Genomic DNA, 27,206 nt, shown 5'->3' on the forward strand with positions numbered 1-27,206 from the left:
CTAGAGAACGGACATGATTCTAATACAAATGCTCACAACACCCCTGCTTATGGGAATCAGAAAGCCAGGGCAGGACAGGATGGAACAACTTCAAGTGTTATAAATCAAGACGTTTTGTTTTTTTCCATAAGGCAGGCTGTATTTTTACACTAGACGTTGAGTTCTGGTATTATGCTAATAATGACAAATACTGAAACAGTGTCTACCATTCTCCAGAGAACAACTACATGTAAGCTCTGGAAAGAAGAGAAAATGCCCGTGTGGTGTCCGCCTGACATGTGGATGAGATACAAATGGCACTTCCATTTTAACCTTGGTAATCCTTACACTAACCACACTCTATTATTAGGATATATATATATATATACACACACACACACACATATATATTAGTATACAGTTTGATGTAGTCAAGGCTAAAGGTTTTACTTGGAAGAATTTTTAAAGTACAAAGTAGATTTTCTTAGGAATCATATCTTTAAAAATGATACCCTGGCACAGTGTTAGGGTTAATTACTTAAAAAAAAAATGTCTATGGCCGGCGCCGTGGCTTAACAGGCTAATCCTCCGCCTTCCGGGGCCGGCACACGGGTTCTAGTCCCGGTTGGGGCGCCGGATTCTATCCCGGTTGCCCCTCTTCCAGGACAGCTCTCTGCTATGGCCCGGGAAGGCAGTGGAGGATGGCCCAAGTCCTTGGGCCCTGCACCTGCATGGGAGACCAGGAGAAGCACCTGGCTCCTGGCTTCGGATCAGTGCGATGTGCCGGCCGCAGCGGCCATTGGAGGGTGAACCAACAGCAAAAAGGAAGACCTTTCTCTCTCTCTCTCTCTCACTAACCACTCTGTCAAAAAAAAAAAAAAAAAAAAGTCTGGGGGCCCGGCGATGTGGCGTAGTAGGTAAGGTCACTGACTGCAGTGCCAGCATCCCATATGGGCCTTGGTTTGAGTCCCATCTGTTCTACTTCCAATCCAGCTCTCTGCTATGACCTGGGAAGGCAGCAGAAGATGGCCCAAGTGTTTGGGCCTCTGCATCCACATGGGAGACCCAGAAGAAGCTCCAGGCTCCTGGCTTCGGATGGACCCATCTCCGGCCGTTGCAGCCATTTGGGGAGTGAACCAACGAATGGGAGATTCTCTTTACCTTTGTCTGTAACTCTGCCTTCCAAATAAATACGTAAATCTTAAAACAGAACAAAACACGTCTACAGAATGAATGGAGAGAAAAAAAATTCAGGTCAGTCCCATACTATTCATTGGTTCTCTGGAATTCAGCTTTTGGGATTTTATTTTTTTTCTGTAAATGCAGTTAACATTTTTCCACTTCCTAAAACAGAAAATGAGGACACAGGGAAGCACATTTGCTTTGAGTTCCCTGTATTAAAAGGAACTACATGAACAAGAATAGAAATACAGTTAACCACTGTCTTCTCAATACGCAGACAAACGCACTTCAAACAGTTTATGGGACATGGAATTAAAACAGAAGTCTATTTTGGTGCAAGGGAAAAAAAAAACACAAGGAAATCCATACATACCAGGGGTTTTCAGAAAGTCAATGGAAAATGTATATTATGAAAAATATATGCATGGATTTCAAGATTTCTTTGCACCAAAACAATACTTGTTTACTTCTGTTTTCCCACGAACTTCCTTAAGTGTCTTCATATTCTGCTTTCGATTAGCGTTGTCTGGCCTGGTCCATCTGCTGGTAGTAGCCGGGCTGTTGCCTTACCCACCATCCACACCCACCACTACTCCTAACACTGGGCAAGAAGGAAGCACATGGAGTAGAAACAGAAAAAAATATTTTAGGCCGGCGCCGTAGCTTAACAGGCTAATCCTCCGCCTTGCGGTGCCGGCACACCGGGTTCTAGTCCCGGTTGGGGTGCCGGATTCTATCCCAGTTGCCCCTCTTCCAGGCCAGCTCTCTGCTATGGCCCGGGAAGGCAGTGGAGGATGGCCCAAGTCCTTGGGCCCTGCACCCCATGGGAGACCAGGAGAAGCACCTGGCTCCTGGCTTCGGATCAGCACGATGCGCCGGCCGCAGCGGCCATTGGAGGGTGAACCAACGGCAAAGGAAGACCTTTCTCTCTCTCTCTCTCTCTATCCACTCTGTCAAAAAAAAAAAAAAAAAATTAACGAGAATAACTCTAGGGAATAAATCCCAAATGACCTAGAATGCGTGAAGTCAACATTGCTATCTGTGTTCCTCCTGTGAGGGTGCGACAGCTTTGAATCACCACCCAGTGAGCTGGTGAGGGAAAGTTCACAGGGCTGGCCCTGTGGTGCATACAGCAGGTTAAGCTGTGCCCATGACACTGGCATCCCATAGGAGTTCCAGATTTGAGTCCCAGCTGCTCCACGACTGATCCAGCTCCCTGCTAATGTGCCTGGGAAGCAGCAGAAGATGGCCCAAGTGTTTGAGCCCCTGCACCCACGTAGGGGACCTGGATGGAGGTCCTGGCTTCTGGCTTCAGCCTAGCCCAGCCCTGGCCATTGCAGCCATCTGGGGAGTGAGCCAGTGATTCTGCCTTTTCAAATAAGTAAATCTTTAGAAAGAAATAAATTAAGTTCTGATCCCGAAGAGCAACGTGTTTGTTTCCGTCCCCCCTCAGCCACATCTGATCAATCCACGGCCAGTCCGATTCTGCTCTCGCCACAGAATGCTGCCCCGGGAGATTTCCCTCGCCCACTGGCCGAGGGCACCATCTAGCTCTCTTCTCCAGTCGACTCTCCTGTAATTCTCCTCCACTCCCTGCTTGCCTGGAGAAAACCCTGGAGCCCCTGCCTGGAATTACCCGGGCTACTGAGGGCCTGGAAACGCAGTCCCCAGGAAGGGGCTCTGGGCTCTGTGGGTGGTGACGTTCTAAGCCTTACATTTTGGGGGTGGCTGCAAGGGTCTGACTTAGACCCTCTCGGCAGAGCAGTGCACGGAGCACAGGAGGCTGTCCGGGAGCTGTCAAGGATCTTCAACACAGTTCTAGATGATGGAATGCATCCCCTTTGTTGGCTTTATGGGCAGAAAATGTGAAACCTGTGCCACCGAAAAATTACTTTTTTCCCAGTGACTTTTAGAAGATTCACATCAACCCAGGCAACCTAGGCTATCCTCTGGGGCGGAGGGCAGAAACACTGGTGTGTAATCACTTCCCTCGTTAAACTCAAGTAACCCTCGGGTGGTAAAAAAGCTCAAACTGCTCTTTAGGCAAGAAGATGCTCTAGGTGAAGGTGACGGCCTGGGCATCGCACAGTGCAGACGGAGCTCAGTTCCTGCGTGGTGTGCTTGTCCACGTTTACGCATCTTTCTGTTGCAGGTGCTTTGATGCCTGCCTCTTCCCCTTCTCTCTTCTAACTGAAACAGTTTTTGTTAAAAATGAGGTATATTCAATGTGTAAAAAAATAGATAAAAGACATTGGTGATGTTGCAAAGCTAGTAAGTGAAAAGTAATTTTTAAAACTACTCATGATTTGGTATAGCTATATCTTAAAAACAATTTTTATACACTATAATATATAGTTATGCATTAAAAAACTATTGGAGCTGGCACTGTGGCGAAACAGGAAAAGTCAACGCCTGCAATGCTGGCATCCCATATGGGTGCCGGTTCAAGTCCTGGCTGCTCCACTTCTGATCCAGCTCCCTGCTAATGGCCTGGGAAAGCAGTAGATGATGGCTCAAGTGTTTGGGCCCCTGTATCCACATGCAAGACCTGGAAGAAGCTCCTGGCTCCTGGCTTCAGCCTGGCTCAGACCTGGTCGATGCAGCCATCTGGAAGTGAACCAGCAGATGGAAGATGTTTCTTTCTCTGTCTCTCCCTCCCTCTGTAAATAATCTTTAAAAAAACAATTAACTGTTCTGTGTGGCAGAGACTATTTTAGAATGGTCCTCATTGGGACTGACCTCATGTGAAACAATCCAAAAGTGATAGCTCAGGACAGTCTTTAAAACCTATTTCATTTACTTCCTATTCAATTCCATTTTATTAATTCTAGAAAAAAATAAGAAATTCTATAAGCAACTGTTCACTCTCAGGTCTGCCTGTTTCTACACTGACCTCTGTCTTCTAAAGGTGATATAATTTACGACAAGTTGACAGCACTAAGTGGAGCTTACGTTTTCACAGCCACATGTTAATGTCTTAGAAGACCTGGTATATGCAACCTTCACCTGATGGCTCGATTGTGAAGGACAAAAGCCAAGGGGACTTGGGAGGGCAGCAACTGAGAGCAGGACGACGCTGACGACGCTCCCTTTTCCAGAAGCTGCTACTCCACCAGGATGGCGTCCACGCTGTCCTGCGTGAGCTCCGACTCCAAGGCACAAGGCAGATCCAGGTGTTCCTGGGACAGGCGGGGCCCCTTCAGGGCGACGTCGGACCAGCTGTCACAGAACGACGGGAAGCTCTGGGCCAGCGCGCTGGCCAGCCGCGGGCAGCCGCCGTGCCTGTGCGGCCTGCCTCTGTGCGCACACGCGTGCTCCAGCAGCTGGCTCCGCCGGAGGAACTTGTGGCCGCACACGGCGCAGCCCACTTTCCTCTTCCTGGAGAAGGAGAAGTTGCAGTTGAGCTCCACCGGCTCCGCGTCTTTGGAGATCAAGGCCACCTGGCTGATCTGCAGAGGCTCGGCGGGGCCGCGGGTCGCGGGCTGGGGCTGCTGCCGCCCGCCCTCCTGGCCGCCCAGGGCGCCAAGCCGGCGGCGCGCCAGAGCCGCGCGGCTCTCCTGCAGAGGGTGCACCTCGCCCAGGTCATTGCTCTCCAGGATGGACGCGGGCACCCCGAACGGCAACGCCCCGGACACGTGGGTGTGCAGGTGCTGGCGGAGGCTACCGCGGGCATCGAAGCGCTCCCCGCAGTAGTGGCACGCGTGCGCCCGGCTGCTGCTCTCTGGAAGAGCGGGGCCCGCCGCCTCTGCCGAGGGCGGGCGCTGGCCCTGCGCGGGCACGGCCACTGGGTCACCCCGCTCCTGCTTGACTTCCGCTGGCGGCCTCTGGAGCTCGGGGCCGGCCTGCGCCGCGCGGTGGGCGCCCGGCGCGTCTGCGGCGCCCTCGTCCAGCCCAATGGCCAGGGACAGCTGCAGCTGGGCGTGGTCGCCCTGCGCCGCGGCCCTGCCTGCGCCGCTGCCGGAAGAGGCCTGGGCGGCCTGCAGCCCTGGCTTCGCGGCTGGTTTCTGGGTCGTTGAGATCTGAATGCCGTACAGGTTGGAGGACTGCACGGCCTCCGGCGAGAACGCCTGGTTCATGGCCGTGGCGAGGTGCGACAGGTAGTCGGCGTGCAAGAACCGGATGCCCTCTTCCAGCCGCCCGTGGTCCACGCTCTGCCGCGGGCCCTTGCCCGTGTACATGATGTGCAGCAGGTAGCTGAAGATGTCGGGCTGGATGTCCGTCGGCTGGATTTTTATGCATTCACTGTCAGGAAATGACAGATGGAACAGTGTGGCCAGCCGTGTAGTTAACAGCACAACCCCAGGCTAAAGCAGTTTCTGCTCGTGGAGTTCAAATTTCGCCTGCCTCGATGAAACACCGCAACAAAAATTTAACACTTATTTTACACCAGTTTTTGCGGCCCGTGTCTTTGATCTATTGTCTGAAGTAGAACACGGATATTCTGATTATTTCAACATTCACCCAGTGACTCCGAAGTGATATGCACTCTATATACTAGGTGCCACAGAGTAGAAAAATGATGGATAAACAGGTACTGTGGGGCCAGCGCTAGGAGGCAAAGCATCCACCTGCAGCGCCGGCATCCCATATGAGCACTGGTTCCTGTCCCAGCTGCTGCACTTCCAATCCAGCTCTCTGCTGTGGCCTGGGAAAGCAGTGGAAGATGGCCCAAGTGCTTGGGCCCCTGCACCCACGTGGGAGACCCAGAAGAAGCTCCTGGCTTTGGATGGCTCAGCTCCAGCTGTTGCGGCCATTTGGGGAGTGAACCAGTGGGTGGAAGACCTTTCTCTCTGTCTTTCACTCTCTCTCTCTCTCTGTAACTCTACCTCTCAAATACATAAATAAAACGCAACTCACCTTCATCAAGTTTAAACAAAAAAAGTATCCTGCACTTAAAAAATGTAAACGTTTACTTAATATCTATAACCAAAAGAACTAACAACAGGGACTGAAACAAATATCTGTAGGTCAATGTTTACTGCAGCTTTACTACCCACAGTAGCCACCATAATGGAAACCTAAGTGTCCATTAAAAGATGAATGAATAAACAAAATGTGGCATATGAATACAATGGAAGGGCCCAGGGCTGTGGTGCAGCAGGTAAAACTGCTGTCCTCACCACCGGTATCTCATATGGGCACCAGTTCGAGTCCCAGTTCCGCCTCTTCCAATTCAGCTGCCTGTTAATGGTCTGGAAAAGCAGTGGAAGATGGCCCAAGTGCTTGGGCCCCTGCTACTCACGTGGGAGACCCGGAAGAACCTCCTAGCTCCTGGCTTTGGTCTGGCCCAGCTGTGGCCATTATGGCCATCTGGGGAGTGAACCAGAGCAGCGGATGGAAGATATCTCTCTCTGTAACTCTAACTTTCAAATAAATAAATAAATGTTTTCAAAAACATAAAACAGACTGGCATTGTGGTGTGGTGGGTAAAGCCTGTGGTGCTGATATCCCATATGGGTGCAGGTTTGAGTCCTGTCTATTTTGCTTCCAATCCAGCTCCCTGCTGTGGCCTGGGAAAGCAATGAAAGACGGCCCAAGTTCTTGGTCCCTGCACCCATGTGGGAGACCTGAAAGACGCTCTTGGCACTGGTTATGGCCCAGCCTTGGCTGTTTTGGACACTTTGGGAGTGAAGCAGTGGATGGAATACCTCTTTTTCGCTCTCTCTGCCTCTCCCCTCTCTCTAACTGTGCCTTTCAAGTAAATCTTTTAAAAAATAAACAAAATGGAATATTAATCGGCTACAGAAAGGAATGAATGATGTTCTGACACATGCTACAACACGGATGAACCCTGAAAATACTATGTTGAGTAAAATAAGCTAGACACAAATGGACAATGATTATATAATTTACCTCAAATTTGCCCAAACAGGCAAATCCATAGAAAGATCAGAGGTTACGGGGAAGGGGATGGTTCATATAGGATGATAAAAACTGGAATTAAACAATAAATATACCACTTATGGTAACTTTGAAATAAGTATGTTTTAGGTTTTGTTTTTTTTGTTTTTTTTTGTTTTTTAATTTGAGAGGCAGAGTTATAGACAGAGAGAGGGAGAGATAGAGAGGTCTTCCATCTGCTGGTTCACTCCTCAAATGGCTGCAACAGCCACAGCTGGGCCAGGCTGAAGCCAGGAGCTAGGAGTTTCATCTGGGTCTCCCATGCAGGTGCAGGGGCCCAAGCACTTGGGCCATCTTCTGCTGCTTTCCCAGGCTCATTAGCAGGGAGCTGGATTGGAAGTGGTGCAGCTGGGACTGGAAATGAAAAGATTACATACTGATATATAATTTAAGAAATAAGAAGGCTGACATTCTATTTTGAGGAATGCAAATGTATTTCAAACGATCAACGTTTGGAAAGAGCTGTCCTGTGGAGCAGGACCCTGGGACGACGCCTGCAGGTGCAGTGTGCTGCACGGCTGCCTCTCCTGTGCTACCTGTGGTTACTTGGTGTTAGGCTGTGAACTGTACTGTACCACATTTCCCAATTTTCACGCTCATTATTATAGGTAAAATAGTAGTACTGGCCCTTGTTCAAATAACTGACGTATGTATTATAAGTGAATTATTCATAAATTTGTGAACAAAGATTAGAAAGATCTCATAGACTTGTTGGATTTCAAAAGAGACACCTGCTTAGCATACCTACAGTGATACAATGAGAAATCATCAGGAGGAGCCACTACTGTCCAACATGACAGCAGACTTGACATGAGAAGCCATATTATTCTCACATGGCAGTAACAAGCCACGCTGGGGCCAGTGCTGTGGTATAGCAGGTAAAGTCACCACCTGCAGTGCTGGCATTCCATATGTGCGCCGGTTCAAGTCCCGATTACCCCATTTCCAATGTAGCTTCCTGCTAATGTACCTGGGAAAGCAGTGGAAGTCGGCCCAAGTGCTTGGGCCCCTGCACCAATGTGGGAGACCGGGAAGAAGCTCCTGGCTCCTGGCTTCAGATCGGTCCACCTCCGGCTGTTGTGGCTATCTGGGGAGTGAACCAGCAGATGGATGACTTCTCTGCCTCTGCCGCTCTATAACTCTGCCTTTCAAACAAATAAGTCAATAAATCTTAAAAAAAAAAAAAAAAAAAAGCCAGGTTGTGGAAAATAAATAACATATTGTCAAAAATGTAACATAACCCTTTGTTTGGAGCATTTTGCTCTCTTTCACCAAAAGTAATTATTGAACAGTCATAAAAGTCACTTCTTGGTATACTGTGTAGAGTATGAGAAGATGCTGTAAGTGCCCAATGTGCTACTTATAGTTCAGCGCTTATACATGTAAAAGATGTGTATGTCCCACGTGTCATATAAAGGACAATCTGTATTTTCATTCTTAAGGACAGTAAAGGATATATAAGCTCTAAGTTATGATTTCCAACATAGTTTAATGCACCTGTGTCAATTTAATTGAAATACTCATGGAAATGAAAACTTGAGACTTAATGGACTTAAGGGGAGAGTTTCCATTTAGGGTGATGAAAAAGTTCTGGAAGCAGGCAGTGGGAATGACTGCACAACACTGGGAATATGACTACTGCCACTAAACTGTAGGACAATGGTTACGATGGGAAATCTTATGCACACAACACACACACACATACATAAGTACATTACAAATATTTCAAAACTGGAAAGAGTCTAATGAAATTGGTAATATTTAAAAATTAAATTATGCTAACTTTATTTTGGCTTCCAAAATATGGGGGTACTTCAAAAAGCTTATGAGAAAATGGAATTAAAACATAGGTTTATTTTGCTGCAAAAAACCCTTGAAATCCTTGCAGCTATTAAAATATGCATTTTTCATGAATTATTTATCTATTCACTTATTTGAGAAGTAGAGTCACACACAGACAGACAGGGAGAAAGTATGCTGGCTCACTCCCCAAATTCCTGCAATGTGCCCGGGCCAAAGCTAAAGTCAGGAGCCAGGGACTCAATCCAGGTTGGCAGGGATCCAGTTACTTGAGCTCATCACTGCCTCCCAGGGGTCTGCATTAGAAGCTGGAATTAGGAGCCAGAGCCAAGAATCAAACCAAGATATTCTGATATTCTGATGTGGGATGTATACTTTTCTTTAATTGACTTTTATTTATTGAAAGGCAGAAAGACTTAGACAAAGATCTTCCATCTACTGGTTCACTTTTCAAATGCCCTGTAATAGCCGGAGCTGGGGCAAATTGAAGCCAGGAGCCAGCAACTCAACCCGGGTCTCCCACATGGGTAGTGAAGACCCAAGTCCTTGAGCCCTCACCTGCTGCTGCCTCCCAGGGTGCACATCAGCAGGAAGCTGGAATCAGGCACTCTGATATGGAGTGTGGGGGCCCCAAGCGGCACGTTTCCTTTTTAAAGATTTATTTATTTATTTGAAAGGCAGAGTTACAGAGGCGGGGGCGGGGGGGGGGGAGAGGGAGAGAGGGAGAGAGGGAGAGAGAGAGAGGTCAGTCTTCCATCCACTGGTTCTCTCCCCAAATGGTTGCAATGGTCGGAGCCAAGCCAATCTGAAGCCAGGAGCCAGGAACATCTTCCAGGTCTCCCACATGGGTGCAGGGGCCCAAGGACTTGAGCCATCCTCTACTGCTTTCCCAGGCCATGGCAGAGCTGGATTAGAAGAAGAGCAGCAGGGACTCTTCCATATGGGAAGCCGGCACTGTGGGTGGCGGCTTTACCTCTATGCCACCCCCACCAGTGGCATCTTGACTGCTGTGTCAAATGCTTGCCGAGGTGGGCTTCTGAAGCAGTGTCCTGGCCACTAGGCTGAATGCCAGCCCCTCCGTGGATGCTCTGAGGACCTCCATCAGAGCTACTGGACACACTGGCCTTCCCTGTGTGCACTTCAGCGGTAGACTCCACGTTAGCGACAGCAGCCAACACCGCAGAGCTCTGAGCACCTTCCCATCATGGATCCATGTACCTTCTCTGCATCCAAGGGTGCGGACGCTGCTGTAGCCCCTGACAGACAGTTACTGATGCCCTCTACCTGACTGCGAATGTCTAGAGCGCAGGGTGTTCCCCGGGCCTAGCTCAGCACCTCTCCCTAAGCTCTTAGCAGGATCTGAACGAATGAACAATTAAACAAACATGTATCACGGAAGCTGGACTCTGAAGGAAAAACCCGAGTGCTCCATCACTTGCAATTCTGGACAGGCTAAAATTACTCTTTACTAAAAACTCAGAGTCTGAATAGCACTTTTCTGCTCTCTCCCTACACACCTATTATTTTAGGATAACCCAAATTCAAAAGGGCAAAATAACTCTTTGGAAAAACATATCCTAAGGCCTTTGAACTATAATGTGAATTATGACACCGAGGCCTTGCTACAAAAGTGCTAACGCAATGGAAATCAACAACTTAATGAGTAAAGGCACAAATCCTTAGCTTCCTTTGAGTCCAGCTATTAGCTGTACAACCCTGGATGGGCAACTTATGCAACAACTCGGTCTGTTTCCTTTTCTCTAGAACAGGATGGCAGAATTTACATTATAATTAATTATTAATTAAGGGTTAATACTTAAGTGTTTGGGTCTGGGATAAGCCTTCGATAAATGTTAGCCATTACCGTTTTCCCTCTTGTCTTCCATCATGAACCCTACCTATTGAGTTTAATTAAAAGCATTATAAGCTGTCTTATTTCTTAGGGTATCCTCATAAAGAACACCCAAAATAGCATCCTAACAAATAACACTAAAAATCTTTCTGATGCACAGTCCCCTCCTTACCTGGTCTGGTGAATGAATATCATCTTGAAGTAGTTAGAGAAGGCAGCGAGCACGGCTCTGTGGGCTTTGAAGTACACATCTCCAATAGCAACCGTGCAGTCACACAGGAAACCGAACTCCCGCTGCATGTTCAGCTGCTGGAGGAGGACGAGGCTATGGCCAGCAGTGTCCATCGTGGCTCTGAGAAAAGGGACAACGTGTGTAGGTGAGTGTACGTGTGCATGCGGGTAGCTACATACAAAAATTTTTTTTTTAATTAGCTACAGTTCCTACATCCCTGCAGAGTGGCGCGGAGACCTGAATTTAAATGAAATTGTTCATCGGTGTTTCAGCAGGCGGCAAAGACCACGCACGAGGAGAAACAAGAATTCCGGGCGCCGTGGCCCTGGGCTGCGCGCCACCACCTCCTCCGCCCAGGGCGCTGGCGCTTGTGGGAGAAGGCAGTGCGGCGGAAAGGGCCTGAGCAAGCGGTCAGACACCAAGGTCTACCAGGTGAGGGGGGCACGGCCGCGGCATAACGGGTGGTCTAATAAAAACAGCTACACGGGATGGTGCGTCCCGTTGGTCAGGTGTGTTTCGCTCGTTCTCCATACAACTCCACAAGGCAGGGGCTCTACCGAGTGCCTCTTCTAGATGAAGAGGGATCAGCAAGGGCAGCTAAATGATTTACCCACGGTCACACTGCTGGCCTGCGGTAGGCAACTCAGCCCCGCCCTCACTGCCTTCCTCCCCATCTCCCAGGCTGGAGCAGACAGCGCAGGGACAGTTAGTCCATGAAGGCACCCTGGGAAGCCTGGCACTCGGGAGAAACTTGATTTCCTGCTGGTTACGCAAACCCCACGCAGCAAAACCAACCTGTAAGCATGTTAGCAGATAAAGTCTGGAAGGTAACTACTAACAAGGATGAGAATTAGTAATGATGAAAGGTAGCTTTTATTAAAACCACAAATTTAATGTACTGATGTGGAGTAGTCTCTAGAACATATTAGCAAGTACAAGAGGTACAGTGTAAAATGGTAGGGAGAAGAGTACCATTTATGTAAAAGAAGCGAAGTGGTTATCTTTCAAAAATTTTTTATGTATTTTCACTTTATTTCAAGGGGGAAGAGAGAGGAGATGGAGAGACATCTTGAGAGACGAGAGACAGACAGACATTTCTTATTTGCGTGTTCACTCTTCAAATGCACACAACAGCCAGGGCTGAGCCAGGCCAAAGCCAGGAGCCCAGAACTCAATCAGGGTCTCCCATGTGGGTGGTAGGGACCCAACTCCGTGGGCCATCACCTGTTGCCTCCCAGGGTGTTCATTATCAAGAAGCTCTGGGACCAGAATCCAGGTACTATGATAGGGCACGTGGGTGTCTTAACTGCTTTGCCAAATGCCCACACTGGTCACTTAAAGGTGGCGTGAGAATTTCTATGTAAATATATTCCTGCTGGAAAGGTTCAAAGAAACCAGTAAAATGCTCACTTCTGAGAGGGAAACTGAGGGGGTGGGGTGGTCAAGGATGAGTGGGGAACTCTACGGTGGGAGTTAAACAAACTTAGAGGTTTAATCTCTACACTATCCCCCCCCCCCTTATTTTTTTAAATTATAAAACGTTTCAGATAGGCAAGTTGGTATGGAGAATGCCCACCATCCAGCACAGAACATACACATTCTGGATAGGACAGACCCCCACATCTCTCCCTCATTCTGCCCACACCACAGAGTACTGACCACGCCGAATCTGGTGTTTGCAAGTCTTTCATACATCCTCACCGTCTTACCATTTAGGTATGTGTTCCTTAACAGTGTAGTAAAGATTTCTTTATGTTTTAAAATTTCACATAAATAATATTGTGCTCTAGCAATCTTGCAACTTGATTCCTTTTTTTGAGATTTATTTTATTTATTTCAAAGACAGAGGTAGAGCCAGAAAGAAAGGTCTTCCAGCCGCTGGTACACTTCCCAAATGACCACAATAGCCAGAGCTAAGCTGATCTGAAGCCAGGAGCTGGGAGCTTCTTCTGTGTCTCCCCTGAGGGTGCAGGGCCATCTTCTACTGCTTTCCCAGGCCGTAACAGGCTGGATCGGAAGTGGAGAGCTGGGACTTGAACCAGTGCCCATATGGGATGCCGGCACTGCAGGCAGCGGATTTACCCACTACGCCACAGCACCAGCCCCTGCAACTTGATTCTTTTAACTCTAGATGCACACAATACTTTTAAAGCCTACTTATTCAAACATACTTCCTTCATATCTCCCCAAATTAAAAAAAAAAAACACAAAACTTACCCCTTACTGTCTCATTTTTAAAAGACTTCCTTTTCTCTCTGTCTCTCCCTCTCTTTTTTTTTTTTTTTTTTTTTGACAGGCAGAGGAGATAGTGAGAGAGAGACAGAAAGGCCTTCCTTTTTGCTGTTGGTTCACCCTCCAATGGCCGCTGCGGCCGGCGCACCGTGCTGATCCGAAGCCAGGAGCCAGGTGCTTCTCCTGGTCTCCCATGCGGGTGCAGGGCCCAAGGACTTGGGCCATCCTCCACTGCCTTCCAGGGCCATAGCAGAGAGCTGGCCTGGAAGAGGGGCAACCGGGACAGAATCCGGCGCCCCAACCGGGACTAGAACCTGGTGTGCCGGCGCCACAAGGCGGAGGATTAGCCTGTTAAGCCACGGCGCCGGCTTCTCCCTCTCACTTTCTGTAACTCTACCTGTCAAATAAATAAATAAAATCTTTTAAAAAAAGACTTCGAGGAACAATGATGTAACAGAAGCTACAGAGACTTTATATACATTAAAATATACCCCAAACCCAAAGTATGAGTATTGTTCCAAGAAGTCATTTAATCAAAAGTCACTACTTATTGTATTTACCACATATCCCTGAATCTAAAAAACCATTAATGACACTAGTTCACATGAACAAACAGAGAGGCACTCCGATTCCTTAATTATAAACAATGTCAAAGAAGGGACAATGTTGATTATTGTGATTTTATCAGGATACATTGTATCCAGGTGTTGAAATGTCACACTGTACCTCATACATACAATTCTTCATCAAAAATAATTTCAAATTAAAAAAAAATTTTTTTCAAGCAATTAAATTGAAAACTAATTTGGGAATTTCTTTTTTCTTTTTTTTTGACAGGCAGAGTGGATAGTGAGAGAGAGAGAGAGAGAGAGAGAGAGAGAGAGAGAAAGGTCTTCTTTTTGCCGTTGGTTCACCCTCCAATGGCCGCTGCGGCCGGCGCACCGTGCTGATCCGAAGGCAGGAGCCAGGTGCTTCTCCTGGTCTCCCATGGGGTGCAGGGCCCAAGGACTTGGGCCATCCTCCACTGCACTCCCAGGCCACAAGCAGACAGCTGGCCTGGAAGAGGGGCAACCGGGACAGAATCCGGCGCCCCGACCGGGACTAGAACCCGCTGTGCCGGCGCCGCAGGTGGAGGATTAGCCTATTGAGCCATGACGCCAGCTAATTTGGGAATTTCAACATGGGAAAAACACACATTTAAAAATCAATGTAATGGCTCCATTCGAAGTAACTTAAACTTTAACTTAAACTAATCTTACATAGGCTCAAAAAAAGAAAAAAACCCACAGATCATAGACATTTGCACTATTTCTTCTTATTATATACAGTGCATTAGTATAATGAGCTACTGGACCATACAGAAACGAGAAATGGCATGCTAAAAAACCACATACAGAAATCTCGTGGTTAATGTTCTATGAGCAATAGTCAAATTCTTTGCTTATTTAATAACAGAGATCTTTTGAAGGGAAATTTCATAAAGAAAAATACTTGAAAGCATGATCGTACGAGGCATGGAGCAGCAAGAGACACAGATGCTGTGCTTGGGAAGAGTGCAGGTGCACACGGGGAGACAGAGCACAGAGCAGCGATCACGAGGGACGTAGGAGCGGTGAGGTGCCGTAAGCACACTCCCTGTACAAGGGGAGATGACTTCCGGTGACCCAATGGAAACCAGGGCACTTGAACTTACATGAACAAACAAGAGAAACAGAATGAGGAAAACTACTGGGAGGGGTAGAAAACCAGAAGCACGAGGAGTTAAGGAGAAATGGGGTAGGCTCACAGTTGACGCTAAACCTAAGACTAAATGGTCCGCTCGGTGTGGGTGTGGGGCCTGCATCCCACATCACAGTACTTGGGGGTTTGACACCTGCCCCCCGCCTCCAGCTTCCTGCCAGTGTAGACCTGGGGGGCAGCAGGTGATAGCTCAAGTCATTGGGTTCCTGCCACCCATTCGGGAAGACCCTAAATTGAGTTCTCAGCTCGCAGCCTTGGCCTGGCCTGGTCTCAAGCACAGGCATTTGAGGAGTGAGCCAGTGTATGATAGTGCTAATAATTCTCTTCTAAAAAAAGAAACCTGGGGCCAGCGCTGTGGCACGGTGGGTTAACGCCCTGGCCTGAAGTGCCGGCATCCCATATGGGCGCCAGTTCTAGTCCCGGCTGCTCCACTTCCCATCTAGCTCTCTGCTGTGCCTGGGAAAGCAGAAGATGGCCCAAGTCCTTGGGCCCCTGCACCCACGTGGGAGACCCGGAAGAAGCTCCTGGCTCCTGGCTGCGGATCGGTGCAGCTCTGGCCGTTGCAGCCAACTGGGGAGTGAACCATCGGATGGAAGACCTCTCTCTCTCTGCCTCTCCTCTCTGTGTAACTCTGACTTTCAAATAAATAAACAAAACTTAAAGAAAAAAGATAACCCAAGTTGTGTTTGAAATGAGCCATCTAGGATGTCTGAGTAAGAACAGCCTGATTAGTTACTTATTTGGTGTAAGGCAGAATCACAGTTCAAACTTGGATTCTGGAGTCAGTATAAAATTCTAGCTCTGTCATTTACTACCTATTAACTCTCTGGCCTTTGGTTTCATTTGTAAGACAGGATAATAGCATCTACTTCATAGGTTTTATGTGTATTTAATAACATGTATAAGCACTTACAAGTAGTGAGGTCCATATTAAGTGATCAATAAATCCCAGTTATCACCACTGTTAGGTTTGTGGGTCAAGGTTACTTCAGTAGGGGTGGGCGTTCGGTGACTGGCTAGGCTGCTGCTTGGGGCACTCACATCCCACGTTAGAGTCCCTACACTTGGTCCGGGATCTGCTTCGGACCCAGCTTCCTGCTAGTGTGCATCCTGCGTGGCAGTATGTGAAGGCTCAGCCTGGGTTCCTGCCGGCGACATGGGAGACCCAGAGGGAGTTCCAGGCTCCCTCCTTCAGCCTGACCCAACTTCAGCTGTTGGGGGCGCTTGGGGAGTGAAACAGCAGGTGGAAGATTTCGCTCTCATTTTTCAAATCAATTAAAAGACTGCTTTAGTAGGAACACATAAAAAGAACGAGCAAGTGAAAAGAAATGAGAAGGAAAGAATGGTAAGATGCTACCATGACATCCAAGTAACAGGAATGCAAGGGACAGACCAGACACCGAGATGTCAAGACTTGTAACAGTCTGGAGGTGGGCAGCCACAGAGATCAGTCGAAGGTGAGTCTCAGAACCCCAGCGTGGGTAACTGGAGTAATTCATCCATTCCTTCAGATCATATTTGCAGAGTAACAGCCATGTGCTAGGTGTTGCTATAAAGGCAGAATCCCCGAATGCCAGGGGTGAGGCATTCAAAACTGGCTTGGTGGGTTACGCCACCACTTGGGATGCCCAATCCCATATCCAAGTGCCTGGTCTAGTCCTGGCTCCTCCGCTTTATTTATTTATTGATTTTTAAGATTTATTTTATTTACTTGAAAGGCAGAGTGACAGCAAGAGAGGGAGAGAGAGAGAGATCTTCTATCTGCTGGTCCACTACCCAAATCCCCATCAGGCAGAGGCCAGGGACTCCATCTGGAGTCTCCCAAGTGGTTGGCAGGGGCCCAAGCACTCGGGCCATCTTCCTCTGCTTTCCCAGGCACATTATCAGGGAGTTGGATTGGAAGCAATGCTCATATGGATTGCTGGCGTTACAGGCAGCAGCTCAACCCACTGTGTCACGCCGCCAGCCCTGGCTGCTCCACTTCTGATCCAGCTCACTGCTAACGCACCTATGAAGACAGTCCACGATAGCCCAAGTACTTGGGTTCCCTGCCACCCGTCGCGGGCTCTGGATGGAGTTCCAGGCTCCTGACTTCAGCTTGGCCCAGCCCTGGTTGCCGCAGGCATGTGGGAAGTGAACCTGTGGATGGAAGACATTTTTGTCTTTGCTTGTCACTCTTTCAAGTAAATAAATGAGTACAACTTAAAAAACAAAACTGGTTTGGTAAGAGGAGCTCCTGGACATGGGTGCTCATGGTGCCTGCCCCAGGACGTCCTGGTAGGAATGTTTAGTGATCAGAGGAGACAATAAGGAGGACTGGGCCACAGAGACAGCAAGGGCCAGAGGGAGAGCAAGCCTCTGAAGTGACAGGGCCGAAATGACCAGCTGGTAAGGGGACTGTAAAGTAGAGAGAAATAAAAGGGGGAAAAAGTTAAGAATGAACCCTGGGGACATACAGAAGAGGCACAATACGGCAGAAGAGGAGAAACAAGGAAGCATCGCTGTCAGTGAGGAGGACAAAGGAGCTGAGGGAAGGCAAGGACTCAGAAGGCAGGCGGTGGCATGGCGCAAGGACAGGGTACTGTCCCCAAGTGAGGCCAGCACAGGGAAGCAGCGAGGGCAAACCACCCCACGGAGAGGAGTTCGGAGGCAGGGGCTACCAAGGGTGGGCACAGAGACAATGGACGGCGAGGGGGCTGCAGACCCCAGGAAGCCCTTCACACTGACAGGAGCAGTCTCTCCGTGAAGCCAGGACTGAGACAAGTACCAGTGTGGCAACTAGCTGTGGCGACAAGAGCACTGAGGTGAGGACGTGCGAGCTCTTACAGGTGGCACTGGCTGGCAGGCCAGGAAGTCAGTTCACTTGTAAAGGGCGGAGGTGAGCGCAGGCCTGGAAGGAAACCCAGAGTCATGAACCCTGACACGCGGAGGAGTGAGGCTTTCAGAGAACTCGCACACACACCCATTTCTTTCCACGGCTTCTGATGACGTAATTTCTATCAATCAATCGTCAAATTCAACGCCTCCGTCTTTTCTAATCCGTCAAACCTATTCACAGTTTTACATTTTAGATAGCTGTTTTCAGGTCTAAAATTCTCCTTCGTTTTCAAGTTTCTGCCTCTCTGCTGAGACTTCCTATGTGTTCACACATCACCACCCCACTTTGCTTTCCGGCCTAGAGCACGGTCTAAGAGCCGCTCTGTCTTATGGGCTAAATCCACCCCGGGGGCACGGCACACGCCATCTCCATTGATTAGGGTGTCAGCTTCCTGGTTTGGTTTTGTTTTTCCCGTACCCAGTCATTCTGGATTACATCCTAGAAAGTATGACAGTGTGATCAATACACTTGCAATAAACTCTGGATTCTACAATACCTCTCCAGAGAGTGTGCGAGTCTTTGCAGACAGCTTGGCTGGCATTAGACTCCAAGTTCTGCCTCTCCTATGGTGGGCAGCAGCTGCAATCTCTGTCCAGTTTTTGCAGCCTTAAGCGTGCTGTTTGGAGGCTGCACTACACGTGAGTAGCCCAGGGGTGGCAAGCGAGCCCAGCAGTTTATACATGGTACTGGGGGCCAGCAGCCCAACGTCCTCTCCGGGATTTCCTGCTACACTTTCCAGCTGCGTGGTTACATGGAGCTTTGGCCCCTTTTTTCAAACAAGACAAGATTAGAGGCTGTTACCCTGGTTTCAGCCATCCTCTCGTGCATTCAACTGGGTCCTTCATGCCCCTCTTCCAGTCTCTATGACTCTCAAATGTCATCTGATAATTGTTAAATTTTTTTGAGCCTACAATTTCTATCTGCAGTACTATCTCAACAGGAAACCACTCAGCCAATATCCTTTATCCAGCAGTTCTAAAAGCTCTGGTCTCAGGATTCACTGATACTCTCAAAATAAGTATTGAGGATTATGAAGAGCTGTTGTTTATATAGATAATGCTTATCAATATTCACCATATTAAAAATTAGGGACAGGCATTGTGGCCTAGCAGACTGAGCTGCTGCCTACGACACCAACATCCCATATGGGCACGAGTTCCAGTCCCGGCTGCTCCACTTCCAATCTGGCTCCCTGTTAATGCACCTGGGAATGTAGCAGAAGATGACCTAAGTGCTTAGGCCTCTGCATCCATGTGGGAGACCTGGATGAAGTTCCAGGCTCTTGGCTTTGGCTTGGCCATCCTGGCCATTGCAGCCATTTGGGGAGTGAACCAGCAGAGGGAAGATCTCTGTGTCTCCCTCTCTCTCTGTAACTCTTTAAAAGCCTTTTTTAAAAAAGAATATTTATTTATTTTTATTTGAAAGACAGAGTTAGAGAGAGAGACAGAGTGCTTTCATCCACTGGTTCACTCCCCAAATGGCTGCAGCGGATGAACTGGGCCGACTTGAAGCCAGGAGCCAAGAGCTTCTTCCGGGTTTCCCACGGGGATGTAGGGCCCCAAGTACTTGAGGCATCTTCTGCTGTTTTTTCGGGAGCATTAGCAGGGAGCCAGATAGGAAGTAGAGCAGCTGGGACCCAAACTGGTACCCATATGGGATGCCAGCGCTGCTACACCACAGCATAGGCCCACATCAAAGACTTTACATAAATACAATCTTTTTTAAAAAAAGACATTTGGGCCGGCGTTGTGGCACAGCAGGTAAAACCACTGCCTGAAATGCTAGCATCCCATATGGGCACCAATTCAAGTCCTGGTTGCTCCACTTCTGATTCAACTCCCTGTTGATTGGCCTGGGAAAAGCAGCGGAAGACAGTCCAAGTGTTTGGGCTCCTGCCACCCACATGGGAGATCTGGAAGAAGCTCCTGGTCCTGGCCTGGCCCAGTCCTGGCCATTGCAGACATCTGGGGAGTAAATGAGTGGATGGAAGATCTCTGTCTCTGTAATCCTTAAAAAAATTAAAAATTAGAATATAAAAATATTAATTTATTTAAAATAATAGTTAAAAACTCATTTATTATTAACTTTTTTCTAAAACATCAAACACAAGTGAAGAGAGTGACACTTTCATACTCTGCAATCTTTTTTAATACTTGGCTTTTAGAAATACAGCTGGATTCTTCCCTGCTTCTGCATCTGATGTGCTGTGTTGGTCCACGTACACTGAGAATTTGGCCTTGTCAGATCCTGCAGATCCTCTTAAAGGGTTTCAGGAACCTCCAGGGGCTCCTTCAACCACATTTTGACAATCACTGACTTTTTGATCCTATGACATAGTAGAGAGGAGACTATTAGTTCTACGCGAGGTTGAGGAACCACAGCTCAGAGAAGGCAGGAGAGGTACCCAACACAGGGAACTAGCATTACATAGTGAGGTAGTACTGCAAGTCTGACTTTAAACCTGGTGTCTTCCCTTTCAAAATTCCCATCTAGAACTCTGAACAGATGAGCATATACTGACAGTTCTTGTGAAAATGCTGACTCAAAAAAAGGGGTAAAGTTTTCCAAGCTTACAAAGTGAAACAACTTCAGATCTGTTAAAGGAAAAAACAAACAAACAAACATATAGCAGGTTCATTCAAACTTGTTTGTATAACAGGAGACTTCTGATGTTTTAAGGCAATATACTCAAACTTTACCTCGAGTCAATAGCTCTAATCCATTGCAAAGTTATTAGAAAACTTTCTAATACAACCTACTTTGCAACTTGATAGGCTTCTTATACAGCCTTTGCTCATGGTTTCCTATTAAAAATAAGGGTGTATTTTGTTTACTAGAGAGATGGACAGAGACAGAGAGAAAGCTCCTATCGGCTGGTTTACCCCCCTAATGCCTGTAACAGCTGGAGCTGGGCCAGGCACTGGGAACTCAATCCAGGTCTCCCATGTAGGTGGGAGAGAGCCAATTACCTGAGCCGTCAGCTGCTGCCGCCCTGGTGTGCACCAGCAGGAAGCTGGACTCGGGAGCAGAGCTCGGCCCTCTGCTATGGAACACAGCTGTCCCAAGTGGCATCTTAACGAGGCTGCATGCCTTCCACCCTGCTCAGTCACATCATTTCTTTGATCATCAATCTGATTTTCTCTAGGATATGGCATAGCCAGAGTTTCCCATACAAACAGAAATATTTTAGAAGTTACATCTGAGAATTTTTGGTGTGAATTTTCAGGTGTGAAAAGGGTTCAGAAAAATAATTTATCATTTTATTTACAAAAACAAGAACCAAATGTTAGGATGCTACATTTAAAAACAAAATCTATTATCAAAGTGATATTTGTAGTATAACAATGGGTTTAACATTGACACTTATATGAGAGAAGAAAAATCTTACTTTCTAAACTGTTTTAATTCAAAAGTGAGATGAACAACTTTACTAGTATCTATACTTGTTTAATTCAAAATTGGCTTGACATTCAATATCTTTTATTTTCCTTTAAAAATGTATTATATCAGTTAGACTAGGCCCTCGGTAACCAGAATAATATGCTGAACTACAAAGCTCATCACTCTTTCAGGCTGTAGAAACCCTTAAGAAAAAAAACGGGGGCCGGCGCTGTGGCACAGCAGGCTACACCTCTGCCTGTGGTGTAGCATCCCACATGGGCACTGGTTTGAGTCCAACTGCTCCACTTCTGATCCAGCTCTCTGCTAAGGCCTGGGAAAGCAGCAGGAGATGGCCCAAGTCCCTGGGCCCCTGCACCTACGTGGGAGACCTGAGAAAAGCTCCTGGCTTCGGATTGGCCCAGCTCCAGCTGCTGCAGCTAACTGGGGAGTGAACCAGCAGATGGAAGACCTTTCTCTCTCTCTCCCTCTCTCTGTCTGTAGCTCTACCTCTCAAATAAATAAATTTAAAAAAAAGTTCATGGAAATGCATATTATGGAAGAAATATGCATGGATTTCAAAAAACACATTAAGAAAGAAAAAAACAAAAGAATCAAGACATCTGTGTTTCACAGGAAAATAAACAGCCTCTCCTTCTCCGTAGGTCCCCACCCTTGAGATTTTATGATGAACTATAATTAAGACAGGAGACGGGGAGCTAGCAGAGAAATACGTACCGCTTTTTTGAGCTACTTAACTCATGCTATAAACACAAAGGTAAAAGCAAAATACGCCAAGTGCCACATGATCACAATGATTTTAAACTTGTCCATGGTACTTCCCCGCGACTGTGGAGGCAGGATATTTGATCACGTAGAGAATGAAGGAATGTGCGAATCATTTTATCCTGGAGCAGCGATTCTCGATGCCAGCTCCACGGTGACACCTTCTGTGGAGAGCTGTACTGACATCTGCGTCCCTCCCCAGACTAACCCAGACAGAACCCACGGGAATGAGGCACCAATCCGCGTGCTATTATTTTTTAAATTATTTATTTACTTGGAAGTCAGAGGTACAGTGAGAGGGAGAGAGACGAGAGAATCTTCCATCTGCTGGTTCATTCTCCAGATGGCCACTAAGGCTAGGGTTTGGCCAGGCCAAAGTCAGGAGCCAGGAGCTTCATCCAGGCCTCCTACATGGGTGGCGTGGGCCCAAACACTTGGGCCCTCTTTCACTGGTTTTCCCAGGTGCATCAGCAGGGAGCTGGACAGGAAGTGGAGCAGCCAGGACACAAACCAGTGCCCATGTGGGATGCCAGCATCGCAAGCCGCAGCTTCACCTGCTACACAATGCTGGACTCAGAGCCTCGATTTAAAAACATCCCCAGGTGATTCTAGCATGATGGCTCCATTACAAACTGCTGCACAGAAGAACAAAGAACCAAGGAAACCCAAGAGACTATTTCACAGTAAAGTTACATGGGTATTTAAGAGGCTACAAAAACCTATATACTCTCCAGATTACAGTAACTCTAGACTAGCTCCGACTCAGTAAGATGGAACAACTTTACATCGCTGTGACTAAAGAAGCAATTTCACAAGAAGCATGCAAAGTGTGGGGAACAATATTGATTACATTAAATAAACAAATGTCAACAACTGCATTTCTACTTGTAAATTTAAACTAAAAAAATGGCCAGATTAAGAAAGCACTCTTTGGGAGCTGGCGCTGTGGTGCAGTGGGTTAAAGCCCTGGCCTGAAGCGCCAGCATCCCATATGGGTGCTGGTTTGAGTCCTGGCTGCTGCTCTGCCGATTCAGCTCTCTGCTATGGCCTGGGATGGGAGTCGAAGACGGCCCAAGAACTTGGGCCCTTGCACCCATGTGAGAGAGCGAGAAGGAGCTCCTGGCTCCTGGCTTCAGATCGGTGCAGCTCCAGCCATTGTGGCCATCTGGGGAGTGAACCAGCGGATGGAAGACCTCTCTCTGTCTTTCAAATGAAAAGAAAGAGAAAGAGAGAGAGAGAGAGGAGGGAAGGGGGGGGAGAGAAAAGGAGGGGAGGAGGGTGGAAGGAAGAACTCCTAAACTAGTGGGGCTAGGCATGGGTGGGGACGGGAGCAACACGAATTTTCAGCCTTTTTTTAGGGGCAGTGTTGTGATGTAGTAAGTAAAGCTGCCACGTGGGACAGCAGCATCCCACAGGGGTACTGGTTGGAGTCCCAGCCGCTCCACTCCTGATCCAGCTCCCCGCCAATGAGCTTGAGAAAGCAGCCGGGAGATGGCCCAAGTGCTTGGTCCCCTGCCACCCATGTGAGAGACCCGGATGAAGCTCCTGGCTTCTGACTGCTCCAGCCCTGGGCACTGTGGCCATCTGGGGAGTTAACCAGCGAATCAGAGATCTCAATCTCGATCTCTCTGTCTCTTTGTAACTCTGACTTTCAAATAAATAAACAAATCTTTAAAGAAAAAAAGAGAAATATTTACAGTAAATATGTTTTTGTTAAATAAAGTTGTTTTTGTTAATACTTAAAAATGATATAGAAATCCCAAATCTGAATATACAGTTGGAGGTAAAATCTACCATTGATCCAGACATCTGCCTGTGAAAATCCACAGAAAATGTGGTGGATGAGCCAGGAAGAGCAGTCTGGCTCCAGGAATCTTTAATGGAACAGGGCCGTGTCAGTTTGAGGCCTCCTGTGCCTCCAACACCCACCTAACCGACACTGTGGGGAGCCTGATAAACCCACAGCACCAGGCAAACAAGAACGTGAATGAAGGTGAGTGCAGCTGGCTGGTGGATCCTAAAAAATCAATCAATAAATAAAATAAGTCAGGACTTGGTGAAGAAAGGGGAAAGATTCTTAGTTCACTGAAAAAAAAAAAAAAAAAAAAGATGAAGGCTGCATTTTTAACAGAAAAAAAAAAAAGGTACCCACAGGACAGGAGAAAGCTGCAAAGGACAACGATGTTAGTCCAGACCCAGAATACAACACAAACGGTGATTATAACTTCTGAACTTAGGGAACCAAGACCCCCTCCCTCTGCCACACAACTCCAGTTCCTTGAACACATTGCCCACATAAACGAAAGAGATCCTTTCTCAAAGTGCCTAGTTTTTCAGAATCCACACATGACTGGTTTGAAACCGGGGAAGTTAGAAAAATTTCACAAATAACTGACTTACCACTATATACACTTATCCACACATCCCACCACCCTAGCTCAGGGGAAAAACAAAAAAAAAAAATTCCTGCTAGCAAAGGAAAGGCAGGAGTGTAAAGACATTCAACCAATAATCCTCTCACGAAGGTTTGTTTCCACTCTCCCTAAGCAGGCTCAAGCAGCACTGCTGTTTCCTTTCCCAGGGAAAGTAACACCATCCTGGTTACTTTCAGTGGCTGCTGGTGCCTACAATCAGTCAATACCATATGCAAGGCCTTGCCCAGGCGCTCTCCATACCTCATCCCTTGAAGCCTCAGGTTAGTGGATTATTTCCGTTTCCATTTTCCAGACGAGGAAAAGATATCTAGGGTTAGAACACACCACTAGCAAAAGGTATAAATAGCCAGATCTGTGTTGCCAACTACACGCTGCAGCAGCATTTTCCTTAGCCTCCTCTCCAATGACGGAGACTCTCAAACCATCTGGAAGAAATCAGAAGAGGGGGCACAGCAGTGGTGTCCTTTATAACTTATCAGCACAAAAGCACCTGCGCTGCTCCTTTAAAACGAGTGTGCGTGTGGGGGGTAGGAGCTGCAACCTACAACCCCCAACTCTCCTCTGGCCCTATTATTACTACAAGGGACAGGCTGGGGGAGCACCACCCACAGGCCCATAGGAAATAAATCACTCCGGTTCAGTGGCGGGGTGGGCATTATGCAACACTTCCCAGCACAGCCCTGGCCAAGGCGCTGGGCCCTCCTCCCCTGCAGACAGCCTGGCTCCTTCGCATTCCCCTCAGGAGATGGGGTGGAAGCGCACAGCTGCACTTTCTAAAGCAGAGCGGCCAGCTCAAAGTCCTGCCTGGCCTCTCTGGGCAACCACAGGCGCCAATAAATCAGCCACAGGCGATTCTCTCATCCCCTTCCCGGCTTCAAGTGGGAGCGAGATATAATGCAAGCGAGTGCTGGCTGGACTCGGGAGATAAGTGATCTTGTCTTAAACTCTGCTAACGCCTGCCGCACTGCAGCCAGGTAAATCCCTCTCGGCCTGTCTCTTCCCGCTGCTAACATGTTGACCACGGACACAGGACCACCTCCGCTTTGGGAAGAATTAGAAATTACCGGTGGCTCATAGTAGGTACTCAATGAACAGCAGCCAAACTGGATCCACCTCCACTACCACCAAACCAGACATTCCGGGTAGATCTGGGCAAAAAAAGATAGGGCAGGTCACGTGGGGCCATTCCCTGCGTCCTAGCTCACCCCACCTTGATGTTTCACTACATTCCAACTACGCCCAGTCCTCAGAGCTAACCTACCCCAGGTGCTGCCTGACAATCAACTCCTAATTTCTCCTCAGTTAAAACACATCCACATCCACAGGGGCCAGCGTTGTGGCTGGCAGGCAAAGCCGCCACCTGCGACACCAGCATCCCGTTGTGGGTGCAGGTTCGAGTCCCGGCTGCTCCACTTCTCATCCAGCTCCTGGCTAATGTGCCTGGGAAAGCAGCAGCAGGTGGCCCGAGTCCTTGGGCGCCTGCACCCATGTGGGGGACCCGGAAGAAGCTCTTGGCTTCAGCCTGGCCGTAGCGGCCGTTTGGGGAATGAACCAGCGGATGGAAGCACTCTCTCTGTAACTCTTTCAAGCAAACACGTATCCAGACAGCTCTCAAGCCTTTAGCCTAAGGAACTAAACTACACTGCAAACGTTATTCTGGCAGCGAATCGGGCTGAATCTGGGGAGGGGAAGGGGCTTCAGGCTCTCAAGCACCTCCCGCCTGGACACGGAGGCTATCAGCATTCCAAGGCCGGCACGCAGGGGCCACGGCTGACTTCCCAGGCCCAGGGGTCGCCTCCGCAGACCACGCCCTTGCGCGGAGCGGGGTGACTGGCGTGGCCGAGTCCAGGACCAGGCAGCGCGCAGCGGCCCCTCCATCCCGCAGGGGCCTTCGTCTGCAAAAGCACGGGGACACCCCGGATTTTCCACACGCCGCCTCTCGACTCCCAAGTGGGCATCCCGCGGGACAAACACCACTTCGGCCAGAGGGACTCGCGGCTCCGGAAAAAGCTGGCCGAACGGGAGCCCTCGCCCGCGGGCGGCCGTGGGGCCGCCTGAGCGGCTGCTGACAGCCACGCGTGCCGCGGAAGGCGGCGGCGGGAAGCCGACCCGCTCCAGACAGAAGAGCTGGGCTGGCTTCGGGGCGAGACGGACGCTGGCGCGGGGGCAGCTTCCTGTGGGGGCGGCGGCCGCAGCCCCCCCGGCCCCGGCTTCCCGCGCGGGCGGCCCTGCTCGGCCCCCGGCTGACAGGTCCACCGGACCGCCAGCACCCCCTCTCGCCCGGCTCCTCGCCTCCGCCCGGCCGCCCGCAGGGGCAGGGCCGCGTCGCTTACCCAGACGCCGCCGCGCCGGCGGGCCGGCTCCGCCGTGCGGGAGGGGCGGGCTCCCGCGCCACGCACGGCACGCGGGGGCGCCAGCTCACGCACCGCCGTGGCCCGCTCTCGCGCGGCTTCCCGCGCCGGCCGCCCGGGCGCTGGGCCCACGTGACCCTGCGCCTGGCCGCGGGGCCGCGAGGGGCGCGTGCGTGCGTACGTGCGCGCGCGCCCGCCCGCCTGCCGGAGAGGCCGGGCGGGGGTCGGCCCGCGCTCCGGGCGGTCGTGGCTGTAGGCGGAAGCGTGGGGCCGCGTGTGCGCGTCACGGCCGCCCCCCCCCACACACACTACCGCGTGACCCGGGGACTTTCCCCAGGGTGTGCAAAAGCACGGGCTCCCGTCAGCTCGGGTGGGGGTGGGGAGGATGCGCCCGCGTGTCCGCCGCGCGCGAGGGGTGAGGGCGCGGGGCCGGGCGGGCCATGGCGGGGGCAGTGACTCA

General features: G+C 49.2%; 1 protein-coding gene across 6 annotated transcripts; it reads right to left on the bottom strand.

Moving 5' to 3' along the window:
- Positions 1 to 2,028: 2,028 nt before the first annotated feature.
- ZBTB25 (zinc finger and BTB domain containing 25) lies at positions 2,029 to 26,784 on the bottom strand. 6 transcript variants are annotated; one of them, XM_062181500.1, is made up of 7 exons: positions 26,729 to 26,784; positions 25,460 to 25,543; positions 24,636 to 24,820; positions 19,700 to 19,804; positions 17,745 to 17,808; positions 10,887 to 11,066; positions 2,029 to 5,403 (listed from the first exon to the last, which is right to left on the bottom strand). In XM_062181500.1, exons 4-7 carry the CDS (start codon positions 19,758 to 19,760, stop codon positions 4,266 to 4,268), a joined length of 1,443 nt encoding a protein of 480 aa, XP_062037484.1. In that variant the 5' UTR covers positions 19,761 to 19,804; positions 24,636 to 24,820; positions 25,460 to 25,543; positions 26,729 to 26,784; the 3' UTR covers positions 2,029 to 4,265. The 6 variants fall into 6 exon arrangements, with proteins under 6 accessions (XP_062037484.1, XP_062037488.1, XP_062037485.1 ...); XM_062181504.1 differs by lacking the exon at positions 19,700 to 19,804; XM_062181501.1 differs by lacking the exon at positions 17,745 to 17,808.
- Positions 26,785 to 27,206: the final 422 nt, after the last annotated feature.

Source organism: Lepus europaeus, chromosome 22 (assembly GCF_033115175.1).
Source record: "Lepus europaeus isolate LE1 chromosome 22, mLepTim1.pri, whole genome shotgun sequence".
NCBI lineage: Eukaryota > Metazoa > Chordata > Mammalia > Lagomorpha > Leporidae > Lepus > Lepus europaeus.

Bases quoted from the DNA above. Each gene is read 5' to 3' on its own strand.
- ZBTB25 (XM_062181500.1), bottom strand. From the start codon at position 19,760: ATGTCTGCAATGGCCAGGACTGGGCCAGGCCAGGACCAGGAGCTTCTT. The intron at 17,809-19,699 runs GTGGGTGGCAGG...GTTTCCTTCCAG, and splicing joins GCTTCTTCCAGATCTCCCAT to GCCTGCGCTCACCTCCGCCC. The intron at 5,404-10,886 runs GTAAGGAGGGGA...ATTTCCTGACAG, and splicing joins ATATTCATTCACCAGACCAG to TGAATGCATAAAAATCCAGC.